We start from the raw sequence: 26,054 nt of genomic DNA, 5'->3' as shown, positions 1-26,054 counted from the left end.
CAAGCTCCCTCTCCCCTGCCAAGCATCCAAAACAGAGGAGAGATCCTGAGGGGGCCCAAGGGCACCAAGTTGTTTATGAAAAAAAGAGACCGAGACCTGAGACTCGGGATCTGCCCCCCCCCCCACCCCGAAAGGTACGAAACCAAAGTGCAAAGTCCAAAGAAAGGGAACCCCCGAGAAGAGACAGCACATAGTGGATCAATTGACAATGCGCGTAAACAAGGCCGCAGGAGCGAGGCCTCGCTGCAGCAACTCATCACAGGACAAGAGCCTCCCATCATCCTGCAGAACATGGGAAAGAAGAGCAAAGCCCCGTGCCCGCCATTTACCAAAAAACGATGGGAAAAGAGAGGTTACCAGTCAGAGGCAGCAGAACACTAACCTGAGGGTCCTGATGCCACAGCGGCAAGAACCGCCGCCACGTGTCCCAAAACGGTCTAAACAAGACGCTGCGTCTGAGTAGCAGGCACTTCGAAAAGCGAGCATGGAGAAGCGATAAGAGATGAACGGGATAAAAGTAGTCTTGCTCCAGAGAGGTGTCAGAGTAAAGAGCAGTGCCCAAAACCCAATCTTGGACATGCCGTAGCAAACAAGCCTGATTATAAAGCGCAATATTCGGCACCCTGAAGCCACCCCATTCCCAAGGTCCCAACAGCAAATGCCACCGCAACTTAGGCTTCCTACCCCCCCAACAGAACTAAAAGAAAAAAGAAGAATGTCCCTCTGCAAGAGACCCAGAGGAAGCATCTGTAAAACATAGAGCCACTTAGAGAACAGAATCATTCGGAAGTGGTGCACTCTCCTCATCAGCGAGAGCGGCAAATCATGCCAGTAAGCTAAAATGGATCTAGTAGTGGAAATCGTGACCAACATTCAAACCGGTACAGCTCCCGAACATGCATGAATAGTTGGATCCCCAAGTAGCGAAAAGAAGACTCAGCCCATTGCAATGGAAAAGCCCCACCCAAGACCTTAGAAGATGTGCAGATGAGGCCAGCACCTCCGGGTTCTTCAGATTCAAAGCAAAACCGGAAAAATCCCCATACTCTCCGAACACTCTCCAGAAGAGTAGACAGGGACCGATGTGGATTAGTCAAGAAGACCAGAAGGTCATCAGCAAAAGCCGCGACCTTAAAGTGAGTGGCACCCAACTGGAGGCCGCTGATGTCTACATTAGATTGCAGCTCTCTAATCAAAGGATCTAAATAAAGCGCAAACAACAACGGCAAGAGAGGGCAGCCCTGTCGAGTACCACGATAAATTGGGAAGGGAGTCAAAAGTCCCCCATTAACAGAGATCCATGCCACAGGATCACTATATAATGCCTGGATAGCATTAAAGAAAAAGGGACCCATCCCATACGCTCTAAGAACCGCAAACAGAAACCCCCACCTCACACAGTCGAAAGATTAATGAGTAATGCTGGGGTGCCGTCCGCACCAGCTTTCTCCAGGGCTTGCAAGATACGGCGAACGTTTTTAGACACCGGTCGATCATGGGCAAAACCCACTTGTTGCTCTGACACCAGTGATGGCAGTACCTGGGCCAAATGATTAGCAAGGACCTTAGCCATCCATTTTATCTCAAAATTCAGCAAGGATATGGATCTATAGGATTCCTGCAAAACCGGATCCCTACCCGGCTTGGGAAGGACAATAATTTGGGCCAGATTCAAATACCGAGGCAGAGAGCCTTTGGCCACGGCTTAAATTAAAGATCTCCTTCAGAACAGGAGCGATCTCCTCCACAAGCAACTTATAAAATTTGCCTCGGTAGCCATCTGGCCCCTGAGATTTGCCCAATGGGGAAACACGGATCGCCCACTCCACCTCCTCCACAGTAATAGAATGGTCTAACATTGCAGAGTCCCCAGCGGAGAGGCGCAGGAGATCCAAACTATCTAAGCAGACCCTCCCGTCAAGGAGGTTTGGGCCGGGTGAGTCATACAAAGCAGCAAAAAATCCCGCATAAGACGATTGATATCCTCGGTCTTATGATGGAGAGTCCCCCAAGAGTCATGTATTTTATTTTATTTATTCAGTTTTCTTTACCGTTCTCCCAGAGGAGCTCAGAACGGTTTACATGAATTTATTCAGGTACTTAAGCATGTAATGCCATAATGCCTGCAGATCTGCGATGGGAGCTAGCCATGTGGGCCAGCATGCGACTACTCTTATTAGCAAACCTCCCCCCAATGCAAGAGTTCATTCAATTCCTGCTGTGCCTCTAAAAGCTGTGTCTTAAGTTGCAACGAAGCATGACTGGCGTAACGCCACCAGAGCGCCACCACCCAATGCTCCAACGCAAAAATCGCTCTATGGCAAGTTTTAGCCTCAAAGGCCAAGATTTCTCCGCGCAACACAGCCTTCACTGTTTCCCAGTAAAGGATGGTTTCATCCCTATGTTCCTGGTTAGTGTGTTTAAAATCCTCCCACTTTCTCAACAGGAAATCATGAAAGCGGGCATTTCGATATAAATGACAAGGAAATTTCCACTGGGCCCCACCCCCCCGGACGGGTCCCCAATGCCAGCAAAGTCTCACCCACACCTGGTCTGAGATTTCAAGGGGGCCCAGCACCACCTCCTGTACCACAGGAAGTAGCTCCCTAGAAAGGAGAATGAGGTCAATTCGAGAAAGTGACCCATGGGCCCGAGAGAGATGAGAATAATCACACTCCACCGGGTGCAGAACCCACCAAACATACAGGAGGCCCAAAAAAGAAGAAGCCAAGAGCATAGCCCCAGTACAAGTTTTGAGAGCCACCCTCCCTGATGAAGAAGAGCGATCCAGCCTCGGGTCAGGGACCTCATTAAAGTTCCCCCCAATGATCAGGGGAAGATGCCCAAATTGCAGCAAATGATTACGTAGCTTTTGAAAAAGTTTGGCAGAGGGATTGTTAGGAGCTTATTATTAAGGGCTTATTATTATTGTAAGGGCTTATTATTAAGAGTTACCGAGGCAATAAGGTAACGCCCCCCAGGATCCCGAAGAACCCTGTGAGTTTGCAGTTGAAGACCCTTGCGAAAGAGAATCACCACTCCTCCCTTCCCTCCGAAAGCTGGGATCTCAAGATGGTCACCCACCCACCAAATACAGAGTTTTGAGTGTTCTGCAGAGGACAGTCTAGTCTCCTGCAGAAAAGCCAATAAGGCCTTTTGACGATTCAGCAATTGTAATATTTTATACCTCTTAACCTGGGAGTGTATACCCCCCACATTCCAAGAAACTAAGTATGTTCCAAGGAGAACAACAAAGAGAGAGAAATGTAGATACAGAGTGTGTCCAGCCACTACTCACCTAGCTTTTGCAAGCACCAGAAAGAGCACCCGATCCCCCCTCCCCCCCAACCCAAAGCCCATACCACACCCCAATGGGTGCAACTTCCAAGAAGCAAGATACACCTGCTACAGGGTCCCATCAGTGTGGCCCTCCCCCCGGCCCCCTCACACAGAAGAATAGAGTCCATGGAGAAGGTACAGGGAGAAAATCCAGACCCCAAATGAACCAGCGGTGTTGAGAACCTAGATCCATAAAAGACAACAGGACATCCCCCTCCAGGCCCACAACCCCACAGTACAAACAGAAGAAACAACAGGGGTACAGCCAGGGAACCTGGGAGGGGGCCCCCATATGTAGAGCAAGCCACCCCCCCTCGGAACAAGAAGAAGCAGAACAGACAGAAAAACACAATTGAAACCGCCACCCCCAAGCAGACAACCTGATGCACACAAACCACCAGATTCCATACACACTTCAGTGCACCAAAGCAGACTAAAGACCCCCAAATAACCTCCCAATCAGACACACACCCCAAGTGCCCCCCCAAAACTAGGAGGAGAAGTGTAAAGCCAACAAATTGCCACAGCAAGGCCAAAAGCCCCCTGCAAGGACTAGAATTCAAGACCAAGTCACCAGGCGCTGGCTCCCACAGGTGATACAACCCCAGGGAATTCTCTAGAACTCACGAGGCATCCTCAGGAAGCTGTTCCTCTACAAAACGCTGGGTGGTCTCCGGGGAATCAAAATGATGAGCTTTGCCGGAATGCATCACCCGCAAACGTGTTGGGTATTGAAGGGAAAAAGGGATGTGGCGGCGGACTAAACTGGTGCAGAGCAGGGAAAACTTGCGTCGAGCTTGAGAGACCTCCTGCGGAGTAGTCCTGGAAACAAAGGACCATCTGGTTGTTATACTGAAACTTCTTCCCCCTGCCGCAGGGCCTGGAGTACTTCCAATTTATGGCAATAGTTCAAAATGCGGCAGACCCGTGAGCGGTCAGCTCCATCACACTGTTGCTCCAGACGGTGGGCCCATTCAACCTGTAGGGGGCCTAATTTTTGTGGGAGGGTGAGGGATGCCAGCAACCACTGCTCCAAAAAGTCCTCCAACTTGCCCTCCGAAAGAGACTCTGGCAAGCCAACAAACTGGAGATTATTCCGGCGAGACCAGTTTTCAAGGTTTTCTATCTTGGCCCTGAGTGCCGCAAGGGAAATACTTTGCGCAGCCTGTTCCACAGAGAGCCGCTGTACTGAGTCCTCGGCATTGCTGACTCGCTGCTGTGTGTCCCGCACCTCTATTGTCAAGGTGGCGAAGTGTTGATCCAGCATGTCCAATATGTCTAGGATTCATTGTAATTTGGTGCAGAGGGTGCCTTCCAGGGCTGCCTGTACCTGCGCCATCACCTCCACAACCCAGAGAGAGCTAGGGGATTTTGGGGACGCCAGAGCCATGTGTGCTGCCATCTTGTCATCCAGCGGCTTCCCCCGCTCATGGCTTTTCGCCGGTTGTTTTGCTGCCATCACACAGCAAGCCGCCCCAAACAAGTTGGGGAGATCTGTGGCGCGATCCCCATAGCGGGCAGGCAGTTTAGAAAGGCGAAATCGCCGAGAAAGTGTCTGATCTGTAGCAGGCGCACCAGAGCTGCAAGAATACTCGACCTACAGCCCCATGCTTCCGCTGAAAGTCACTGATTTGTGCTTTTAATTTGTATCTCATCATGCTGCTTGAAGTTTTGATCCTCTGTGTGCCTATGTGTAATGGTCTGTTTCACAACTGAAAAAACATGTTCAATGTTTAAATTTATATAGGAAGGAAAATTTAAACCGGCTTTAATGCAGTATAAGAAGATAGTGTCATGGTTGGACCATGAATCTGGGCTCTCTGAAGAAAATGAAACCAAGGCTAAAGCTCTGCTCCTTGCTGCCCATCTTAACCAAGCCATGTGCCACTTAAAATTGAAAGACTACTTACCCGCCCTGGAGAACTGTTGTAAGGTATGAGCTTGATAAGCACCAAGATAGATTTGTGCTAATGATTTTCACTGTTCTGACGATGCGCAAGCTGCAATGATCTTAGCTCTTTAAGAAAAGTTGTGGTTATAATTTAATATAGAATTTAATACAGAATTAACTTTTAAGTCAACTAAAAATAAAATTCTGTGGTGTACAGTTTACAACTATTACTACAAAACAATTTCATTGTGCCAGTAAGGTTTTATTCAGTATGAATACCTTTTTTATTTTTTATTACATATACACAGGAGTCCGCACATTAGGTTATGGGTGCTCTGTGGACTCAGATTCTCAGAGGGCTTTGCTTTCCTGAGAGCATGGGCATACCTCCTTCTCTAGTCTGGGGAGAACAGTGGCCGTATTGCTGAACACATGCCTGGATGAGAGCCTGAGTATAATGGTGGTCCCCAACCAGGTTTTTTCACCCCTTCAATTCTAACAATCTAACATAGCTTAGGTTATTGCTGAGCACATGCCTGGATGAGAGCCTGAGTGTGGTGATGGTCTCCCACCAGGTTTTTCACCCCCTTCAGTTCTAACAATCTAACAAAGCTTAGGTTATTTTCTAAGTCTGGAGAACGGTGTCATCTCCACAGGGTAGACACTCCCAGCATAGCCCTGATATGCTGGTGGAGTGAGAAGTCATGCAACAGGCTTGAACTGCATTGAATTACCATCTGACTGTAAGTTGTTTGTTCCCGACATTGCTTCTGCTTCAGTTTCTGTGCCTTTGCTGTCACATATTTCTTCGGCGGAGTCTGTAGATGTGGCTAACCTAGCGGATCTTAGTGATCCCAAGATCTTTGGGATGATCCAACAGTACGTCGGCTATTCAAGACTAGCTGCCTGCCTGACATTATCTCTGAGTCCCTCAGAACCTTGAATCTGGATTCAGACCATATGAAACAGGCAGAATGTTCTATTATGAGTGATCAGCGTCCACTCTGCTTCTTTTCCGGAAATCCAAATTTGGCTAGGATACTCTTAGAGGTCTGGGAGTCCCCAGAGGGTTCCCTTAAATGTACTAGGGCCATGGTGCAATTATATCCCATCGACCCGGATTTCACCAAATGCCTTGTCTCACCGAAGGAGGATTCAGCTGTAGTAGAAGTCACTAAGTGCACTTCCTTACCCTTTGATGGAGAGGTCATCCTGAAAGATGTTCAGGACAGGTGGGTGGATTTTGTCCTTAAACGCCTTTTTGATTCTGCTGCGGCGGGAGTGAGAGCTATAGCGGCCACTTCCTTTGTGACCAGGGCAAGTCACACTAAACTCCTCCAGGATCCCAATGAGGTTGTCTTTTGGGACCTTGACTTCTTAGTCTCGGGTGAATTATTTGGTGGATGCCTTCTATGACATGATGAAGGTTTTTGCTTATTCAGTCTCCGCCCGACGAATGCTATGAATTTGCCAGTGGTCGGGTGATTCTTCTTCTAAGGCTATGCTGAGCTGGTTGCCTTTCAAGGGTTTGCTCTTATATGCCCTGGGTTTGAATGATCTCATAGCCAATGTTCAGGACCGTAAGCCTAAAGCGCTTCCTGGTTCGGAACTTCGTCTACCAAGGGGTTCAGGAAGGCTGAATTTTCAGCCCTACCGGTGCCCTCACCAGTACTCCAGGTCCCCAGCGATAGGACAATTTGAAACCCCTTCCAGATCTTGCTTTGGAGGTCCAGCAAGACAACAGTCTTCAAACAATCATCCTGCCTCTTCCAAGAGGAAGTTCTGATGCCAGGCCTCTGGTGTCTCTCCCTCGGACCGGGGGGCAATTTTCAGCCTACCTACTGGAGTGGCAGAGGGTGATTTCAGACCAGTGGGTCCTCAAAGTGCTCAGAGAAGGTCTCTAACTGCAGTTTTTCCAACCTCCGTCGGATTTCTTCCTGACTTTGCCCACGGGAAATCCAGAAAGAGCCCGAAAAGTGCGAGCCACAGTTCGCAGGTTGCAAGATCTGGCAGCAATAGAAGCTGTTCCAAAAGACGACTTGGGCTGTGGGAGATACTCGATATACTTCATTGTGCCACAGAAAGGCTCCGAAGATTGTAGACCTATTCTGGATCTAAAGGCATTGAATGCCTTCCTGCATGTTCCACGTTTCCAGATGGAAACAGTGTGTTCAGTTGTGGCAGCAGTGGCGCCCAGGGAGTTCTTGGTTTCCTTGGATTTCATGGAAGCGTATCTCCACATCCTGATCTTTCTGGAACACAAGAGGTTTCTGAGATTTCACGTGTTCGGGCGGCACTTCCAATTCGCAGCTCTGCCCTTCGTGCTGGCATCAGCACCCAAATCCTTCACCAAAGTCATGGTGAGTAGTGGCAGCCCTCCTGCACTCGAGGGGTGTACTTGTACATCCGTACATGGTCGACTGGCTGATCAGAGCTTCCTCGGTGGAGGAGGGCTATAAGGCGGCTCTCCAGATGGTACATCTGCGGCTGGGTGATCAATCTGAAGAAGAGCCACCTCAAGCCAACACATGATTTGGAGTATCTGGGATTCCAGTTCCACACGGGTTTTTTGCCGGACTCCAGGAAGCTCAAGCTTTGGAGTGCCATTCGGGCCATGTTGGAGGTTCAGGCTCCGACGGCCTGGCAGTACCTGCAGGTTCTGGGCCTCTTTGTTGCGACCGTAGATGTGATTCCATGGGCCAGAGCTCGACTACATCCTCTTCAGGTGACTATCCTGTCTCGATGGAATTCCCTGTGGGATTCACTGGGGGTGAGGTTGACTTGGCAGCGGCCCGCAGCAACATGCTATGTTGGCTGAACCCTGTTACTCTGGACAGAGGGCTTCCTCTGCGAGTCTTGGACTGGGTGACCATGACAACGGACGCCAGTCTGTACAGTTGGGGGGCAGTTTGCAGATTTGTCCCGGCACAAGGCCGATGGACTGTACTGGAGAGCAAATGGTTGATCAATCACCTAAAACTTTGAACGATCCATCTGGTTTTATTACGATTTCAACAGTCTCTCCATCGGAAGACCGTTTATGTTTTCCCAAACAATGCGACGGCTGTAGCCTATGTCAACTGTCGAGGTCACAAAGAGTCCCCTGCTGAATCTGGAGGCTCGGATGCTCTTTTCCTGGGTAAAAAAGCATCTGGTGGCCTTGTCTGCGGCTCATGTGGCCAGTGTAGACAATGTTCAGGCAGACTTTCTAAGTCAACAGATTATGGACTCGGGAGAATAGTCCCTGTCCAGGCTAGCGTTCGAGGCCATAATCCGACTATGGGGCCATCCAATTTGATGGCGTTAGCCACGAACCGGCAGTACACATGGCGGGAGTCAACAGTATTCAAGCAAACTTTCAAAGCAGACCAGACTTTGGATCCAGGTGAGTGGATGCTGTGCTCTGAGGCATTCTGAGCCACTGTGCTGCTCTGGGGTCAGCTTCGCTTTGATCTCATGGCCACGGTGAAAACAAAAAGACAGATTGTTTTTTCTGTCGAAATGCCAAGCCATAAGTGAAGGTCTCAATGTTCTAATTCAGCCCATAATAGGCCAAGTTATTTGGTGGATCGCGACCCATCGGGGACGTGTCATTCTGGTGGCTCTGTATTGGCCTTGCAGACTGTGGTACACAGATCTGATGCGTTGGGGTCCTGGCCTGCCGTTCCACGCACATCCAGAAATTCTTACGCAAGATCCGGTCTGCATGCAGGATCCAAATCGTTTTGCTCTTGCAGCATGGCTATTGAATGTGCAGCCTTAGTGTGCAAAGGATATTCTGATGTAGTCATTGCTACTCTGCTCAAGTCCAAGAAGTTGATTACTGTGTCTGCATATGCTAAGGCGTGGAAGACTTTCCAACACTGGTGCAACCAGGAGAAGGTGGTTCTTGCCTTCCTCCAAGTGGACCTTGATAAAGGCCTTACTGTGGCGTCCCTTCAAGTCAAAGTTGCTGGGCTGTCTTGTTTCAGAGCCTGGGATTGTTCTTCTTTGATTGCGTCTCATCTTGACTGCCAGACCTGTCTTGGGACCTGAACTTGGTGCTGTTTGAATTTACTAAAGCTCCCTTTGAGCCTCTGAGAGACACTTTCCTCTTGGACTTGATGCTCAAGACTGTTTTTCTGGTTACCATTACTTTGGCGAGACGTGTCTCGGAACTCAAAATTCTTTCTTCTCAAAAGCCCTTCCTGAGGATCTCACATACTGGGATTTTTGCACAGTTCCTTCCTTTATGTTGCAGGTAGTTTTGGTTTTTCATATTAATCAGGAGGTGTGTTTACCTGTTTTTCAGCCTTCTGGCTCAAAGATGCAGGATTGCATCTTGAAAATTGATGTGCACAGAGTTCTTCTACACCAGTGGTCTCAAACTCAAACCCTTTGCAGGGCCACATTTTGAATTTGTAGGTACTTGGAGGGCCTCAGAAATAAATAGTTAATGTCTTATTAAAGAAATTACAATTTTGCATGAGGTAAAACTCTTTATAGTTTATAAATCTTTCCTTTTGGCTTTATCTTAATAATAATATTGTCATTTATAGCTAAAGAGATATATGATCAAGAAACTGTTTTATTTTACTTTTGTGATTATGATAAACATACCTAGGGCCTCAAAATAGTACCTGGCGGGCCGCGTGTTTGAGACCACTATTCTACACTATCTGGAGGTCTCTAATGGGTTTCGTCTCTCTGACCATCTGTTTGTACTAACTCATTCTTCCAAGTGGGGCGCTTTTGCTTCCAAGGCCACTATTTCCAGGTGGATCTGGAAGACCATTTCATCAGCCTATATTCTTTCTGGGAAACAGTCTCCTGTTTCTGTAAAGGCGTATTTTACCAGAGGTGTGGCTGCTTCATGGGCCGAAGCTAGAGCAGTCTCTCCAGAGGAGATTTGCAGGGCAGTGACATGGTCTATTTTGCACATGTTCTTTAACCTTTACCAAGTGGATGTTGCGGCAAGTGAGGTCGGCCAGCTGTCTAGGCCTACCCCGAGATAGAGACCTCACACTCTATATACTGGTATCAATCAATAAGTATATTTATTAACAAATCAGTAACAGCTTACAAGAATAAATCATTCAGCATATAGAGTAACAGAATGTGATCTTCAGGCCTGAGGATCCTCTGATGTCAGTTCTACCTACTTCCTCTTACATGCCTGTTTTTATACATTTCTTGGTGGCCAGCACCACGTTGGTCTAAATCACATGATAAATCTTTATTGGTTATTTCTTACACGTCATTACATTTATTAATTCATTAATTGGTTCATAATATCTGTGTCATACCATATGCACGTCCTGTTTACCAGAAAACGTATCCTTTTCCCGCATATGTCCTTTTAATCCTACCACGTCAGCAATTCCAAGCCCTGCCCTTATCACAAGATACTCTTGCTAAATAATTTTCTTTAGAATTCCATTCTTGACCAGGAGATGTGTTCATCATAAACAGGTGTGAGGCTCTGTTGCCATGCAAAAGAGTTAAGTATTGCTTGTTTGTTTCTTCTCTTAAGTTTCGCTTAGGTCAGCAGCTAACTCAGCAGGATATTTCCCAATCAGTATGACAGCTGGCAAATGTATTAAGAAATGTCTTTAGATTGTTAATACTAATTTATTAGAGCAGGGGGATAAAAAGGGGTTTTTCCTTCTTTGAAGTCTGGTTTCTTCACCTTTGATATTATCCAAAGGACTTATTATGCTTTACCTGCATCATGCCAGGACTTTGTAAGTGTGTTTTCCTTTATACCAGAGTTTTCCATGATTTTCTCCTTCCTCTCACAAGGCAGGACTCCGCCTTCAGGTCCTCTGTCTTGAGGGGTGGCGCCCTCTTTGGGACTGCTTTTGTATATCCCCCCTTGTCTAGAATCTTGCCTATTGCACTGGAAAAAAGATTGTGTTCTTATCTTGAAAATATCTTTTCCAGTAGATAAGTGAAGCATTCTAGACTCCTGCCCTTCCTTGCTGTGCCTGCCTACTATCTCATTCAGTTTCTGCTTCTCCAGGTTGTTCTTGAATGCCAGTGAGCCCTTCGGGGTTTTGAAGAATCTTGTATATATGTTTAGGTGCATGCAGGGATCTTTCCTGAGCTTGTTTGATGTTTTTGTTAGTTGTTTTGAAGTTGATGATCTCGTGTTTCTTTGTTGAGCTGAACAGTTGAATTTTGAGAATATTCCCATTGGAGTCCCTACTTCATGTACTGTCATTGGAGCTCTTTGTGCTTTAGTACTAACTACAGGTCACGTGATGCTAGAGCTTCCAGTGAAGTAGAGGAGGGTCACAGAAAAAATTCAGACTAGATTCCTTCTGCATATGGTATATGGCCATTGGGAGAAAACCCACTTGTCAAGAATGTCTCACCTATCTACTGGAAAAGATATTATCAAGGTAAGAACATAATCTTTTTGTTTATTGAAAGTTTCTATACCGCTAATGACTGGGGTGTCAATTCAGAGTGGTTTGCATGAGCTTCTGTAAAGGTGTTGTAGGATCATGAAATGGTTAACTGTTGTTTAAAATATTGCTCTAGCCTACATAACTGAAGAGAGTGTACAATCTATTGACTTCATCTGCCTAAAATGTATGTCCCTGCCTTACCACATTGTAAGCTAAATAGATAAAGAGTTTGAGCCATGATGTACCCTGCCCTTCTGTACATTTAACATTTAGAACTGTAATAGTTAGATAAGTGACCTGCTAGTGTGAGCTTAGGACCAATAATAATTGTAGAAAAGTTATAGAAGTAACAAATGAAAATTGTAGTTTTTGCATATATTAGTTTGCGAAAAAGGCATAAAAGTCCGTGTATTTCCTGTTTCTGACACTCTAGTAGGCAGGCTATTAACTGCACTAGAGTCCGGTATACCGTAATAAATCTCTTGTACTTTCTTCACGCCTCTGACTTTGTGTGTCCAAGTGACCTTTCAGTGTTACAATGCAGAGTTCTTGTACAATCCCCCTTTATTGCGGTACCAGTGGGTTTTATTCATCTTTAGCCACCAGGCACTGTAGAAAGCTCCAGAAGATTGAAGTCTTAACTCCTCCCTCTGCTAGCATATCCTGGAGCATGCCTGTTGGACCCCCGTCTTGCTTTCTACATGCCAGCCTGTAGGAGCTTGTCTCTTCTGCTCGTGTTTTCTTTTGCTAGTTTTCAGTATTTTTATTTTCAGTATTTCCTTCGTGGGTTTGCCCTCGTGCTGTAAAGGTTCCCTGCTACGGGAGATCGCAGACTGTTGGAAAACTTCTGTTTCTTGGGGGTTCCCCGCACGGCAGTAAGCCCCTTGGACAGCCTGCAGGCAGATCGAGGCTTTGGGATCGGGAGCTAGCTAGCTCACTCCAGGTTCGTCTGCTAGTGGGTGTAGTGCAGGGTGAGCGGTTCTGTGGAGGCGCAATGAGATTGGAACCGGACTGCGTGCCTCCGCCAGGTGATTGCACGACGTATATGAGGGTGATGGACATCACCGGCCGTGGTGGTCGGGCCGGTGGGGCAGTTAGAAGACTTGAAATCCAGCTTTACAGCTTCCTGAGAATTTAGATCTCCCTACATGCTGTTTCAGCATTGCCTGCACTTACTCACTGTTCCATTGTTCTGAATGGAAGAAACAGACTGACAGCCAGCCTGTTTTAGAGATTTGGGGGGATCTTGAAAAGGGGTTTTGGGGTGGTTTCCCTGTATGACCTACCTCTTCTGACCTCTAAAATCCCCAAATCACCATTTTCTGGGATTTCCTGTTCATTTCCCTGGCGATTTTAGTGCAAAATCGGCATCCTTGGCCTCCATCTTGGATTTTTCCTGATTTGAATAAAGCTATATTTTTTATAGTTGGGAGCTTTGTTTTTGCTCCTAACTTCACAGATAGCCTTCCCAGGTTGGGATGGAATGGATTCATGCCTTATTTGCGGTGCATGGATGTCATGCGCAGCCGTGTTCCACTTGCACTGCAGCCCGCGAGCTATGTGTTTATATTTACGAGCAGATCAAAATCTTGTTGGGGTCTTCCTGTTCTCTCCTGTAGGGCTATCTCCGGCTTTGAAACTAACTGACTGGGGGCAGCAGAGAGCAGGGAGGAAGAGGAGGTACTGAAAACAGTGATCAGTATCTCCTGCAGTGGACTCAGGGAGCGGATAAAATACCCATGGTTCATCATACCATACTTATCTACTGGAAAAGATATTATCAAGGTAAGAACCTAATCTATTTATATTTAACCCTTCTTTCATTCTTTCTCACTTTCTCTTTCTCACTCTTTCTCTCTCACTTTCTCTTTCTCACTCTTTCTCTCTCACTTTCTCTTTCTCACTCTTTCTCTCTCACTTTCTCGTTCTCTTTCTCTCTCACTTTCTCGTTCTCTTTCTCTCTCACTTTCTCGTTCTCTTTCTCTCTCACTTTCTCGTTCTCTTTCTCTCTCTCTTTCTCGTTCTCTTTCTCTCTCTCTTTCTCGTTCTCTTTCTCTCTCTCTTTCTCGTTCTCTTTCTCTCTCTCTTTCTCGTTCTCTTTCTCTCTCTCTTTCTCGTTCTCTTTCTCTCTCTCTTTCTCGTTCTCTTTCTCTCTCTCTTTCTCGTTCTCTTTCTCTCTCTCTTTCTCGTTCTCTTTCTCACTTTCTCTTTCTCTCTCTCTTTCTCGTTCTCTTTCTCACTTTCTCTTTCTCTCTCTCTTTCTCGTTCTCTTTCTCACGTTCTCTTTCTCACTTTCTCTTTCTTTCTCACTTTCTCTTTCTTTCTTTCTCTTTCTTTCTCACTTTCTCTTTCTTTCTTTCTCGTTCTCTTTCTCACTTTCTCTTTCTCACTTTCTCTTTCTTTCTCACTTTCTCTTTCTTTCTTTCTCGTTCTCTTTCTCACTTTCTCTTTCTTTCTTACTTTCTCGTTCTCTTTCTCACTTTCTCTTTCTTTCTTTCTTTCTCGTTCTCTTTCTCACTTTCTCTTTCTCACTTTCTCTTTCTTTCTCACTTTCTCTTTCTTTCTTTCTCGTTCTCTTTCTCACTTTCTCTTTCTTTCTTACTTTCTCGTTCTCTTTCTCACTTTCTCTTTCTTTCTTACTTTCTCGTTCTCTTTCTCACTTTCTCTTTCTTTCTTTCTTTCTCGTTCTTTCTTGTTCTTTCTCGTTCTCTCGTTCTTTCTCACTTTCTCCTCGTTCTCTTTCTCACTTTCTCTTTCTTTCTTACTTTCTCGTTCTTTCTCACTTTCTCGTTCTCTCGTTCTTTCTCACTTTCTCCTCGTTCTCTTTCTCACTTTCTCTTTCTCACTTTCTCCTTCTTTCTCTCACTTTCTCTCTCTTTCTCACTTTCTCACTCACTTTCTCGTTCTCTTTCTTTTTCTTTCTCTCACTTGTTCTTTCTCTCACTTGTTCTTTCTCTCACTTGTTCTTTCTCTCACTTTCTCCTTCTCTTTCTCTGACTATGTTTCTCGTTCTTTCTCTCACTTGTTCTTTCTCTCACTTTCTCCTTCTCTTTCTCTGACTATGTTTCTCGTTCTTTCTCTCACTTGTTCTTTCTCTCACTTTCTCCTTCTCTTTCTCTGACTATGTTTCTCGTTCTTTCTCTCACTTTCTCCTTCTCTCTCTCACTTTCTCCTTCTCTTTCTCTGACTATGTTTCTCGTTCTTTCTCTCACTTTCTCCTTCTCTCACTTTCTCCTTCTCTTTCTCTGACTATTTTTATTTTTATTTTTTATTTATTTATTTAGATTTTTATCCCGTTCTCCCAGTAGCTCATGTTTCTCGTTCTTTCTCTCACTTTCTCTCACTGTTCTTTCTCTCACTTTCTCACTCTCTTTCTCTCACTTGTTCTTTCTCTCACTCCTTTTCTCGTTCTTTCTTGCTTTCTCACTTTCTCTTTCTCATTTTCTTTTTCTCTGTTACTTTCTCTCACTTTCACTTTCTATCTCACTTTCTTCCTCTCTTTCTCTCACTTTCACTTTCTCTCTTTCTTACTCTTTTTCTCGCTCTCTTTCTCGCTCTCTCTCTCTCTCACTTTCTCTCTCGCTCTCACACTCTCTCACTCTTTCTCTCTCGACAGGAAGGGCCAGGAGCATAAAGTGACTTGCATGCCACTGGCACACAAGCCTTCCCCTCTCCCAGCATCAATTCTGATGTCGGAGAGAAGGTCCAGGCCAGCCAAGCAGCGCCTGGCCCTTCCCTGAGTTGCAGCAGGGGTTAATTAAATGCGGGGGGCAGCGGTGGACCGGGTGGGAGGAGGAATTGAATCAGCCCCCATACCCCCAACAGGTGGTCCGAATATCCCCTAGGGAACATGTACTGCAGGTTGAGAAACCCTGGTTTATAACAATTAATTTATCTGGTGTACACTGCATGGTTTTGACCAATTATTTAACAGGGCATAATTGAACAGAATTCAAAAAATGGTTCTTTATTTAACTGAAATTCTCTTGGGAGCCCTATTTTAGGGACTCCCCTCCTGATTCCACACATGTAACAAATGCAACTTGGTGTACCTTGCTAAGGAGACACTATCTTCAACTCATTGCCTGTTGAAACAAAAGCAAAGATTCAAAAATTTGAGGGGGGAGGGTATTCTCTACCTGTTGCAATTATTTGTTCTAAAAGTAAAGTTCATCACTTAGTCTCTGTCACATAATGATGTTGAGTCTTCCTGGTTGGATGATCTCTGGTGTATACCACATAGGCACTCTGCTCTGAATCAATGGGCAACTTAGAACATAAGAACATATAAGAACATAAGCGTTGCCTCTGCCGGGTCAGACCAGGGGTCCATCGTGCCCGGCAGTCCGCTCCTGCGGCGGCCCCCCAGGTCCATGACCTGAAAGTGTTCCCTACCTAACCTAAAATATCCATACCCTATTCGCTCAATGTCCTGTAAGGTAAACCTCTATCTGTACCCTGTTATTCCCTTTGCTTCCAGGAAATCATCCAGTCCCTTTTTGAACCCCAGAATTGTACTCTGTCCTATCACCTCTCCGGGAAGCGCGTTCCAGGTGTCCACCACCCTCTGAGTGAAGAAGAACCTCCTTGCATTCGTTATGAATCTGTCTCCTCTCAGTTTTTCTGAATGACCTCTTGTTTTAGTTGTCCCTGCTAGTCTAAAGAATCTGTCCCTCTCCACCTTCTCTATGCCCTTCATGATTTTATAAGTTTCTATCATGTCCCCTCTCAGTCTCCGCTTCTCCAGGGTAAAGAGCCCCAGCCTGTCCAACCGTTCGGCATATGAAAGGTTCTCCATACCCTTTATCATCCTCGTTGCCCTCCTCTGTACCCTCTCGAGTATTGCCATGTCCTTCTTGAGGTATGGCGACCAGTATTGGACGCAGTATTCCAGATGTAGGCGCACCATTGCTCGATACAGTGGCAGGATAACTTCTTTTGTTCTGGTAGTGATACCTTTTTTGATAATGCCCAACATTCTGTTCGCTTTTTTTGAGGCCGCTGCACATTGTGCCGCCTGCTTCATTGTGTTATCCACCAATACCCCCAGATCTTTTTCTTGGCTGCTTCCCCCGAGTACCCTCCCTCCCATCGTATAGCTGTACATGGAGTTCCCCTTCCCTATGTGCAATACCTTACATTTCTCCACATTGAAGCTCATCTGCCATTTATTTGCCCACTCACTCAGCTTGTTCAGGTCGCTCTGCAGTTCTTTGCATTCCTCAACAGTTCTGGCCCTGCTGGAGAGTTTTGTGTCATCCGCGAACTTGATAACTTCGCACTTTGTCCCCGTTTCTAGATCATTAATAAATATATTGAACAGCAATGGTCCCAGCACTGACCCTTGCGGAACACCACTTGTGACCCCTATCCAGTCAGAGTAGTGCCCCTTTACTCCTACCCTCTGTTTCCTGTCCGCCAGCCAATTTTTGATCCATCTGTACACGTTCCCTTCCACCCCGTGACTCCACAGTTTCTTCAGTAAGCGTTCATGGGGCACCTTGTCGAAGGCTTTTTGGAAATCTAGATATATAATGTCTACTGGGTCACCTTGGTCCAATTGCTTACTTATCCCCTCAAAGAAATGCAGTAGATTTGTTTGGCATGATCGGCCTTTACAGAAACCATGCTGGCTTGATCTCATCAGATTATTTTTTTCTATATGCTCATTGATACCTTCCCTGATCATTGATTCGACCATCTTCCCCGGAACAGAGGTTAAGCTCACCGGTCTGTAGTTTCCCGGGTCGCCTCTCGATCCTTTTTTGAAGATCGGTGTAACATTCGCTATCTTCCAGTCCTCCGGGATTACCCCTGTTCTCAAGGACAGGTTGCAAATATGCTGCAGTAACTCTGCTGTTTCATCTCTGAGCTCTTTTAGTATTCTCGGGTGGATCCCGTCTGGGCCCGGAGCTTTGTCCGTTCTTAATCTATCTATCTGCCTGAGAACGTCTTCGAGGCTTACCTCCATGCATGATAATTTCCCCTCTTGGTCTCCCCTGAAGATTTTTTCCGGTTCTGGCACACTGGATGTGTCCTCTATTGTAAAGACCGACGAGAAGAACTTGTTTAGCCTACCAGCCACCTCTTTTTCCTCTTTCACCACTCCCTTCCGGTCACCCTCATCCAGGGGCCCCACCTCCTCCCTCGCTGGCTGTTTCCCTTTCACATATCTGAAAAATGGTTTGAAATTTCTTGCTTCCTTTGCTAGTCTCTCCTCATACTCTTTCTTGGCTTTCCTGACTACTCGGTGACATTCTTTTTGTTGCTTCCTGTGCTCTCTCCAGTTTCCTTCAGTTTTGTCCTTTTTCCACTTCCGAAATGATTTTTTCTTGTCTCCTATCACTTTCTTTACTTCACTGGTTATCCATGCAGGGTCCTTTGTCTGATTCTTCTTGGAACCTTTCCTAAATCTTGGTATATATAGGTTTTGTGCCTTGTTTACTGTGTCCTTGAATAGGGACCAGGCTTGCTCCACAGTCCGAGTTTCCTTGGAGCTGTTTTTGAGCTTCTTTCTCACCATTTGTCTCATGGCATCATAGTTCCCTTTCTTGAAGTTAAATGATGTTGCCTTGGTTCTCTTTCCCATAGGTAGTCCTACTTGCACTTTGAACTGAATCATGTTGTGGTCACTGGTTCCTAGTGGTCCTATGATCTCCACATCCTTCGCGGGGCCTTTCAGCCCATTGAGGATCAGATCCAGAGTCGCTGATCCTCTCGTTGGTGCCTCGACTAGTTGTTCCATGAAGCAGTCCTGGACTGCTTCCAGGAACTCCGTTTCCCTTGCACATTTTGAATTTCCAAGACACCAGTCTATCCCAGGATAGTTGAAATCTCCCATAACTATGGTGTTTGGGTTCTTGCATTCCCTTCTCAGGGAACAGATGGCATCACATCCCCACATATCTTGTTAAGTCTCAATGATGGACAATTTAGGCCCAGATTTGGTGCACCCACTGGCTGGTATATTTGTCCGTACAGCTGAGTGCTGGCAGACGTTGTTTAACTCCTGTATTGGCTCGATTCACAGGTCCCACAGGTAAATCTGCAGGATCAAGTCATGTTTAAGGTCACCATTCCTCTCCTCGATAGATTCTCCTTCTGCTGGACCCTTCTCCTTAGGCATGTTTTGTCTATGTTGGTCCGGCACTGGCCACCCTTTTATCAGGTGAAACAGGTTCTCCAATATTGGCAAGCCTGTGAGAGGGTCCTATTCCAATGCCAACTTGAAATCCTGCCCAAGTATGGGGACATGGACTAACAGCTTGTGCGTGGGTGACTAGAAGCGGACCTGGCCCCTGGGAGGGGATCGGGATAGCTTCATAAGAGTTTAGAGACCACGAGTGACCTGCAGGTATGAGTGAGTGTTGGTCCCTGCGCTAAATGGGGACCCAGCAGATCCTTCCCCTGAGGCGGTCCATGCTGTGCTGCTTGAACTCTGCATCTAGGACAATTTGGAGAAAACCAAGCCCAAATTGGTCTCCAACATCATGCTAGATGCCTGTTTAGGGACCATATGGGAAAAACTTTCATGCAGCTCCTTTGTCTCAGCGACTACACTGGTCTTGTATCAGTCCAGTCAGGTGGAGAGCTGTTATGGTGGCAATGTTGCATCTGCCTGCCCCCTCTTTCGGGAGGGGGTGTAGCTGTAGAGAGGACTGTGGATGGTGGACCCGCAGAAGTGAAGCTGGCCTGGTCACTGTTTTTGCTCTCCTTGGTCTCAAGTTAGCCTTGTACTTCTCACAACAGGTGACAATGGGCACCAGGGCATGGTGGTGCCTAGTCTGAACATTGAAGCTGTCACATTAACTGTTTTCCAGAGAGAGTGATTTTTTCCCCTCAAGCAATATGCCTGTTGGTCCTGAGGGAGAATAAGGAGGAAGACCTTCATGAGAATGAAGGTAAAGACCCCCATGAGACCCCAGAATAAATGTTTAATATAGATATTGTGTTGCTGAATTGAACTTTACCCAAGCCTATGAACAATGCAAAAAGTGCATATTTTCTTGTCAGCATAAATATGTTTTTGTGCATCTTTGACCTTTTGCATCTTTGCCCTCTTTGGCAAACACCTGCTGACTGTGACCACATTAGATATTCTGGGACTTTCCAAGAAAGTGCTTGGGTCACAAGAAGAAAACCAAACCACATGAATCTAGGTCAAAATGACTTACCAGAAGTCATACTAACCGCAAGTGAAAAGTGCTGACAGATCTACAATCAAGCCTAGGAAGGAGGGGCGCCACTCTCAGGAATTATTGATCTTAGTATTAAGAATGCATTATGAGGGGAAATAGAGAAGTCATATTTGACACCAAGTGACATCATGCTTCAATATGACTCAATGACCAATATGTATACCATCCAATCAACAGAAATGACAAATATGACAATCCAATAGAAAGTGAGTATGTGATTTGTAACCAGGTAATATTATTGACTTTAGGTTACTGTACTAGAATATAAAAGTCGTATACCTGCTGACCTTGACATAGTAGCGATATCCGAGACCTGGTTCACAGACTCACATGGGTGGGATATGGTTATACCAGGCTACCATCTACTTCGTCGGGACAGAGAGGGCAAATCAGGAGGGGGGGTAGCACTATACACTAAGGATAATATCAAAACTACCAGGATCACAGAGGTTAGATACACAGGGGAATCACTTTGGGTAAACCTGGCCAGAGGGAACGAAAAATGCCTTTACCTCGGTGTGGTATACAGGCCTCCGAGACAACAGGAAGACAAAGACAAAGAATTGATTGAGGACATAGAGAACATCACTTTGCGTGGTGACACAGTACTGTTAGGCGACTTCAACATGCCAGATGCAGACTGGAACACCCTCTCAGCAACTACGAGCGGTAGCAAAAGAATAATAACCTCCATTAAGGGTGCACAACTAAAACAAATGGTATTAGAGCCCACCAGAGAAAAAGCAATACTGGACCTGGTACTCACAAATGGAGACAGTGTCTCGGAAGTATCAGTGGGAGACACGCTGGCCTCCAGTGACCACAACATGGTATGGCTCAACCTCAGGAAAGGCTTCTCTAAATCAAACACAGCAACGAGGGTATTCAACTTTAGGGAGGCAGATTTCGAACACATGAGAGACTTTGTCCATCAAGAGCTGCAAAACCATGCAGAAACTGACAATCCGGAAACTATGTGGTCAAATCTAAAATCCATCCTGAACGAAGCATCTAGCCGCTACGTAAAAACAGTAAGCAAACGCCGGAGAAACAAAAAACCACAATGGTTCAACAAGGAAATTTCGGACCTCATTAAAATGAAAAAAGAATCATTTATCACCTATAAACATCTTGGGAAAAGGGAGGCAAAAGAAGACTATCTGGCCAGATCTAAGGCTGTCAAAAAGGCAGTCAGGGAAGCCAAACTTCAAACAGAGGAAGATCTAGCACAGAACATTAAAAAAGGGGACAAATCCTTCTTTAGGTACATTAGCGACAGGAAGAGAAACAAAAATGGAATAGAACGCCTTAGGCAATCAGATGGAAACTACGCAGAATCTGATACTACCAAGGCAGAACTGCTAAACGAATACTTCTGCTCAGTATTCACCTGTGAAGCACCGGGAAATGGTCCACAACTACAAATAAGAGACAGCCAAAATGACCTGTTTCGTGATTACGAGTTTACACCTAGTAGCGTCTACCACGAACTTTCAAGACTCAAAGTAGACAAAGCCATGGGGCCAAACAATCTACACCCCAGGGTTCTCAGAGAGCTGAGTGAAGTTCTGGCTGAACCACTATCCGTACTTTTCAATCTTTCCATGCGCACGGGAAAAGTACCCCTAGACTGGAAAACAGCTAACGTAATTCCACTCCACAAAAAGGGCTGCAGAACAGAGACAGGAAATTATAGACCGGTGAGTCTTACATCCATAGTGTGCAAACTCATGGAAACACTGATCAAACAGGAACTTGACAAAATTCTAGACGAAGAAAATTTACGTGATCCACATCAACACGGATTTACCAGGGGAAGGTCCTGCCAATCTAATCTGATTGACTTCTTTGATTGGGTGACCAGTCATCTGGATGCCGGAGAGTCCCTTGACGTTATATATTTGGATTTCAGCAAAGCTTTTGATAGTGTCCCACACCGCAGGCTGTTGAACAAACTAAAATCGATGGGATTGGGGGATACATTCACTACATGGGTAAGGGATTGGCTAGATGGTAGGCTTCAAAGGGTGATGGTAAACGGTACCCCCTCCAAAACGTCAGCAGTGATGAGTGGAGTACCTCAGGGCTCCGTCTTAGGGCCGATTCTATTCAATTTATTCATAGGAGATTTGACCCTAGGACTTAGAGGAAAAGTATCACTGTTTGCCGACGATGCCAAACTATGCAACATAGTTGGCAAAAGCAGTGTGCCCGACTTTATGACGCAGGACCTAAGACAGCTTGAACAGTGGTCATCAACTTGGCAGCTAGGCTTCAATGCTAAAAAATGTAAAGTAATGCACCTAGGCAAAAAAAATCCACACAGAACTTACACACTAAATGGTGAAACCTTGTCCAGGACCACAGTGGAACGTGATTTAGGAGTGATCATTAGCGACGACATGAAGGCTGCCAATCAAGTAGAGAAGGCTTCGTCTAAGGCAAGACAAATGATGGGCTGTATCCGTAGGGGTTTTGTCAGCAGAAGACCTGAAGTCATAATGCCACTGTACAGATCCATGGTGAGACCTCATCTCGAGTATTGTGTTCAATTCTGGAGACCACACTACCGAAAGGATGTGTTGAGAATTGAGTCGGTTCAGCGAATGGCTACCAGGATGGTCTTGGGGCTCAGGGATCTCACGTATGAAGAAAGGTTAAAAAAACTGCGGATGTACTCACTGGAGGAGCGAAGAGAGAGAGGGGACATGATTGAGACCTTTAAGTATATTACTGGGCGTATAGAGGTGAAAGATGATATCTTCAGTCTTACAGGTCCTTCGGTAACCAGAGGACACTCGCTGAAAATCAGGGGAGGGAAATTTCGGGGTGATGCTAGGAAGTACTTCTTCACCGAAAGGGTGGTCGATCATTGGAACGAGCTGCCTCAGCGGGTGGTTGAGGCCAGCAGCGTGTTAGATTTCAAGAGAAAATGGGATATTCAGGTGGGATCTCTAGGAGAGTAAGAATCAGGGAGTGGGTCATTGGTATGGGCAGACTCGATGGGCTATGGCCCTTTTCTGCCGTCAATTTCTATGTTTCTATGTTTATGCTTCAGAACGGACTGGGCAACACATGGCATACCAGTACTCTGTGTAAACTCCTCCATTAGTCTAATTTGCTGATACTATATCCTATTTGGATACTATTTTTGATGTAAGCTGTATTTTGTTTATTACTATTAAACATATATTATATATAGCAATTGGTTTGTCAGTGTGAGGTCATTCAAATTACATTGGAGGTTTAGCAGCGCCTTCAGTCCGCCATATCATTCTCTAGATAAGCAAAAATAGTTGAGGTTTTTGCCAGTGATCTGAGCAAGAGCAATAAATGATATATCCATATGAGAAACCCATTGGGTGCTAGCTCCGTGTCTGAAGTTTTTCCTACCTCTATTGGAATGTAGTACCACTGGTGTTTTTGGTGGGTTTAGTTATATAGTTTGTGAGTAGTACTACTGCTGCTAAACACAATACCACAAAATGTGTATATGTGACTATTTGGTTGTGGCCTTGAAATGAAAACTGCTCTTCTGTATTTCCTCCCTTTCCCCATGTCTGTAGGCACTGGAGATAGATAGCAATAATGAGAAGGGCTTATTCAGACGTGGAGAGGCCTATTTGAGTGTGAATGACTTTGAATTGGCTCGAGCAGACTTTCAGAAGGTTTTACAACTGTACCCCAGCAACAAAGCAGCAAAGGTGCAGTTAGCAGCCTGTCAACAAAAGATCAAAGAGCAGCATGAAAAGGAGAAAAAGATGTATGCAAACATGTTCCAGAGACTTATAGAGAAAGATGCAAAGGTAAGTTAGAAATCATTAAATTTAGGGGAAAAATCTTAAAGCAAATCATCCCTAGTTGCTCATGTTCTATAGAAAATTAGTCTGATCTTAAGGGTGGTGGTAGAGATAGTGATGGCCTGAATAAGTGGAAGTGTCCCTGCTTCCTGCATCCAGTAATAAGGGTCTTACCAATACAGTAAAACCTTGGAGTGCAAGTAACTTGGTTTGCAAGTGTTTTGCAAGACAAGCAAAACATTTTATTAAATTTTCACTTGATATACAGTGGTACCTTGGATTACGAGCATAATCCGTTCCAGGAGCATGCTCGTAATCCAAAATGCTCATTTATCAAAGCGAGTTTCCCCATAGGAAATAATGGAAACTCGCTTTGATATGTTCCCACCCCCCCTCCCCCCCCCCCCCGAGGCCAGCAGCACTGCTCCCCCCATGAGAACCGGCATTGCTCCCCCCGAAGGCTCCCCCCGTGAACCGGCACCCCTCTCCCCCCACGATCCGGCACACCCCCCGCCGCGACCTGAGGCTCCCAACCCACCCGAACCCTCTTCTTACTTTAGTGTAGCCTCCGTACCGGCACTGGCACCAGCATGTCCTGTTCATTGGTGCTGGTGCCCAAAGATCTGCCTCCTGTGCTGGGCCTTGAGCATGTGCACATGCTCAAGGCCCAGAACGTGAACTCTCAGGCCTTGAGCATGCGCACATGCTCGAGGCCCAGCACAGGAGGCAGATCTTCGGGCACCGGCACCAACGCACAGGACATTCTGGTGCCGGTGCCGGTGCGGAGGCTACATTAAAGTAAGAGGAGGGTTCGGGTGGGTTGGGGGGACCTCAGGTTGCGGCGGGGGGGTGCCAGATGGCGGCGGGGGGGGGGGGGGCGCTCGCAAATCGAAGCGCGATCAGTTTCTGAGGCGCCGATTTTGCAAATGTTTTGCTCGTCTTGCAAAACACTCGCAAACCGGTGCACTCGTAAACCGAGGTACCACTGTACAAACAATTTTTTGCAATACAAGTACATATAGTATACACACATCACAACTGAGCCGGTGGTTCTTCTCTCTCTGACACTGCAAGAGTGTAGTGACTGTTCTAAACAAGCAAAGTCTTGCAATACGAGTACATACAGTATGCACGTGTCACATCATCACAACTGAGCCAATGGTTCTTCTCTCTCTGATGCTGCAAGAATGTAGTGACTGTTCTAAATGAGCGAGGTCTTGCAATACGAGTACATATAGTATTTTGTATTAAAGTTTTTGGGTTGTGGAAAGAATCGTCTTGAGTTTCCATTATTTCTTATGGGGAAATTCACTTCGATATGCAAGTGTTTTGGATTACAAGCATGTTTTCAGAACGAATTATGCTCGTAAACCAAGGTTTTACTGTATTTGATACTTGGAGGCACAGCCAGAATCAAGAAATAAGTTTTCAATTTCTGTCCTACAGGTAGAACCTGGAAAAGTTCAAGAAATTGGAACCCAAAAAGAGGATGTAGAAATGAAAGAAGAAACTGAAGCATTGGAAAATGAAGCTGGAAATAGATCCTGATCTGAATGCAGATGCATAATGGCAAATTAATTTCATAATGGAGGAGTTTCCACCAAATAGACCTTTATTTTTATATTAGGTTGCTGCAGGAGAGTAGCAGTCTGGGCTACAGCCCTGAAAAACAAATTATATATGTAAGTGTACTATTGGTGGTGGCAGAGATTTGGCACAATCAAAAGGGGTCTTATTTATTCATTCTTGCCCTTTGCAGCTGTATTTTGTGTTCTATGTGCACATTTTTAGTTTGGATATCTTCCAATAAGTTTGATTCTTTCCTCATTTGGACTTTTTGTGATTTTAGCTAAACAAACCCCAATATCTAGAGCTGTTGGAAGATTTTTATAGACAAATTGAGGTGTGGTCATATATGAACTGTTCTAACAGTGGGTGCTCTTGAATATGAAACTTACTCCATGCTCTTCCCATGCTTGTATTTTTGCCAGCTGAAGTGACAAGTAGAAGTCATTAAACCCTTTTACATTAGTGGATAGTCTGTCCCCTCTACAATGCCAAAATTTTTATCCCTGGCTTTGTAAAATTATGCTCTAATTTGAAAATGTGAATGTGGCCTTTGCTATGGGGTTTTGGTTCAAGGCAGCGATTGTTTTTTTTTTTTTGTTTTTTTTAAAATAAAATCTTTGCAATATTATTGTACATGTCAAGTTGTTTGCTACAGTGGGATTTGTTAATGCTGATCATGACAGAAGTGATGGAGTTAAAAAGTGTGAATGAAGCTCGACTGCTCATCCCATGACAAATGCCAACTGTCAACAACTGACTTTCACACATCAGGTTTTAAAGAGGTTTACTTAATATCTGTACTGTTATGACCTAATTATGACTGGGCAATTGCAGCTGAAAAAAAAGCTTTATATACAATTTTGGA

The 26,054-nt window shown here is 45.5% G+C and overlaps 1 protein-coding gene across 2 annotated transcripts in view; it reads left to right on the top strand.

Moving 5' to 3' along the window:
• FKBP4 (FKBP prolyl isomerase 4) overlaps positions 1-25,799 on the top strand; it is a 143,648-nt gene extending 117,849 nt beyond the window's left edge. For both annotated transcript variants that reach the window (XM_033951726.1, XM_033951725.1), the window contains exons 8-10: positions 5,087-5,272; positions 23,387-23,626; positions 25,067-25,799. In XM_033951726.1, coding sequence (XP_033807617.1) covers positions 5,087-5,272; positions 23,387-23,626; positions 25,067-25,168 — 528 coding nt within the window. In that variant the 3' untranslated portion in view covers positions 25,169-25,799. The remainder of the gene's footprint in view (positions 1-5,086; positions 5,273-23,386; positions 23,627-25,066) is intronic.
• Positions 25,800-26,054: the final 255 nt, after the last annotated feature.

Source organism: Geotrypetes seraphini, chromosome 7 (assembly GCF_902459505.1).
Source record: "Geotrypetes seraphini chromosome 7, aGeoSer1.1, whole genome shotgun sequence".
NCBI classification, from domain to species: domain Eukaryota; kingdom Metazoa; phylum Chordata; class Amphibia; order Gymnophiona; family Dermophiidae; genus Geotrypetes; species Geotrypetes seraphini.
Note: the sequence above shows the minus strand (reverse complement) of the source record. Positions and strands in the feature narration are given on the sequence as shown.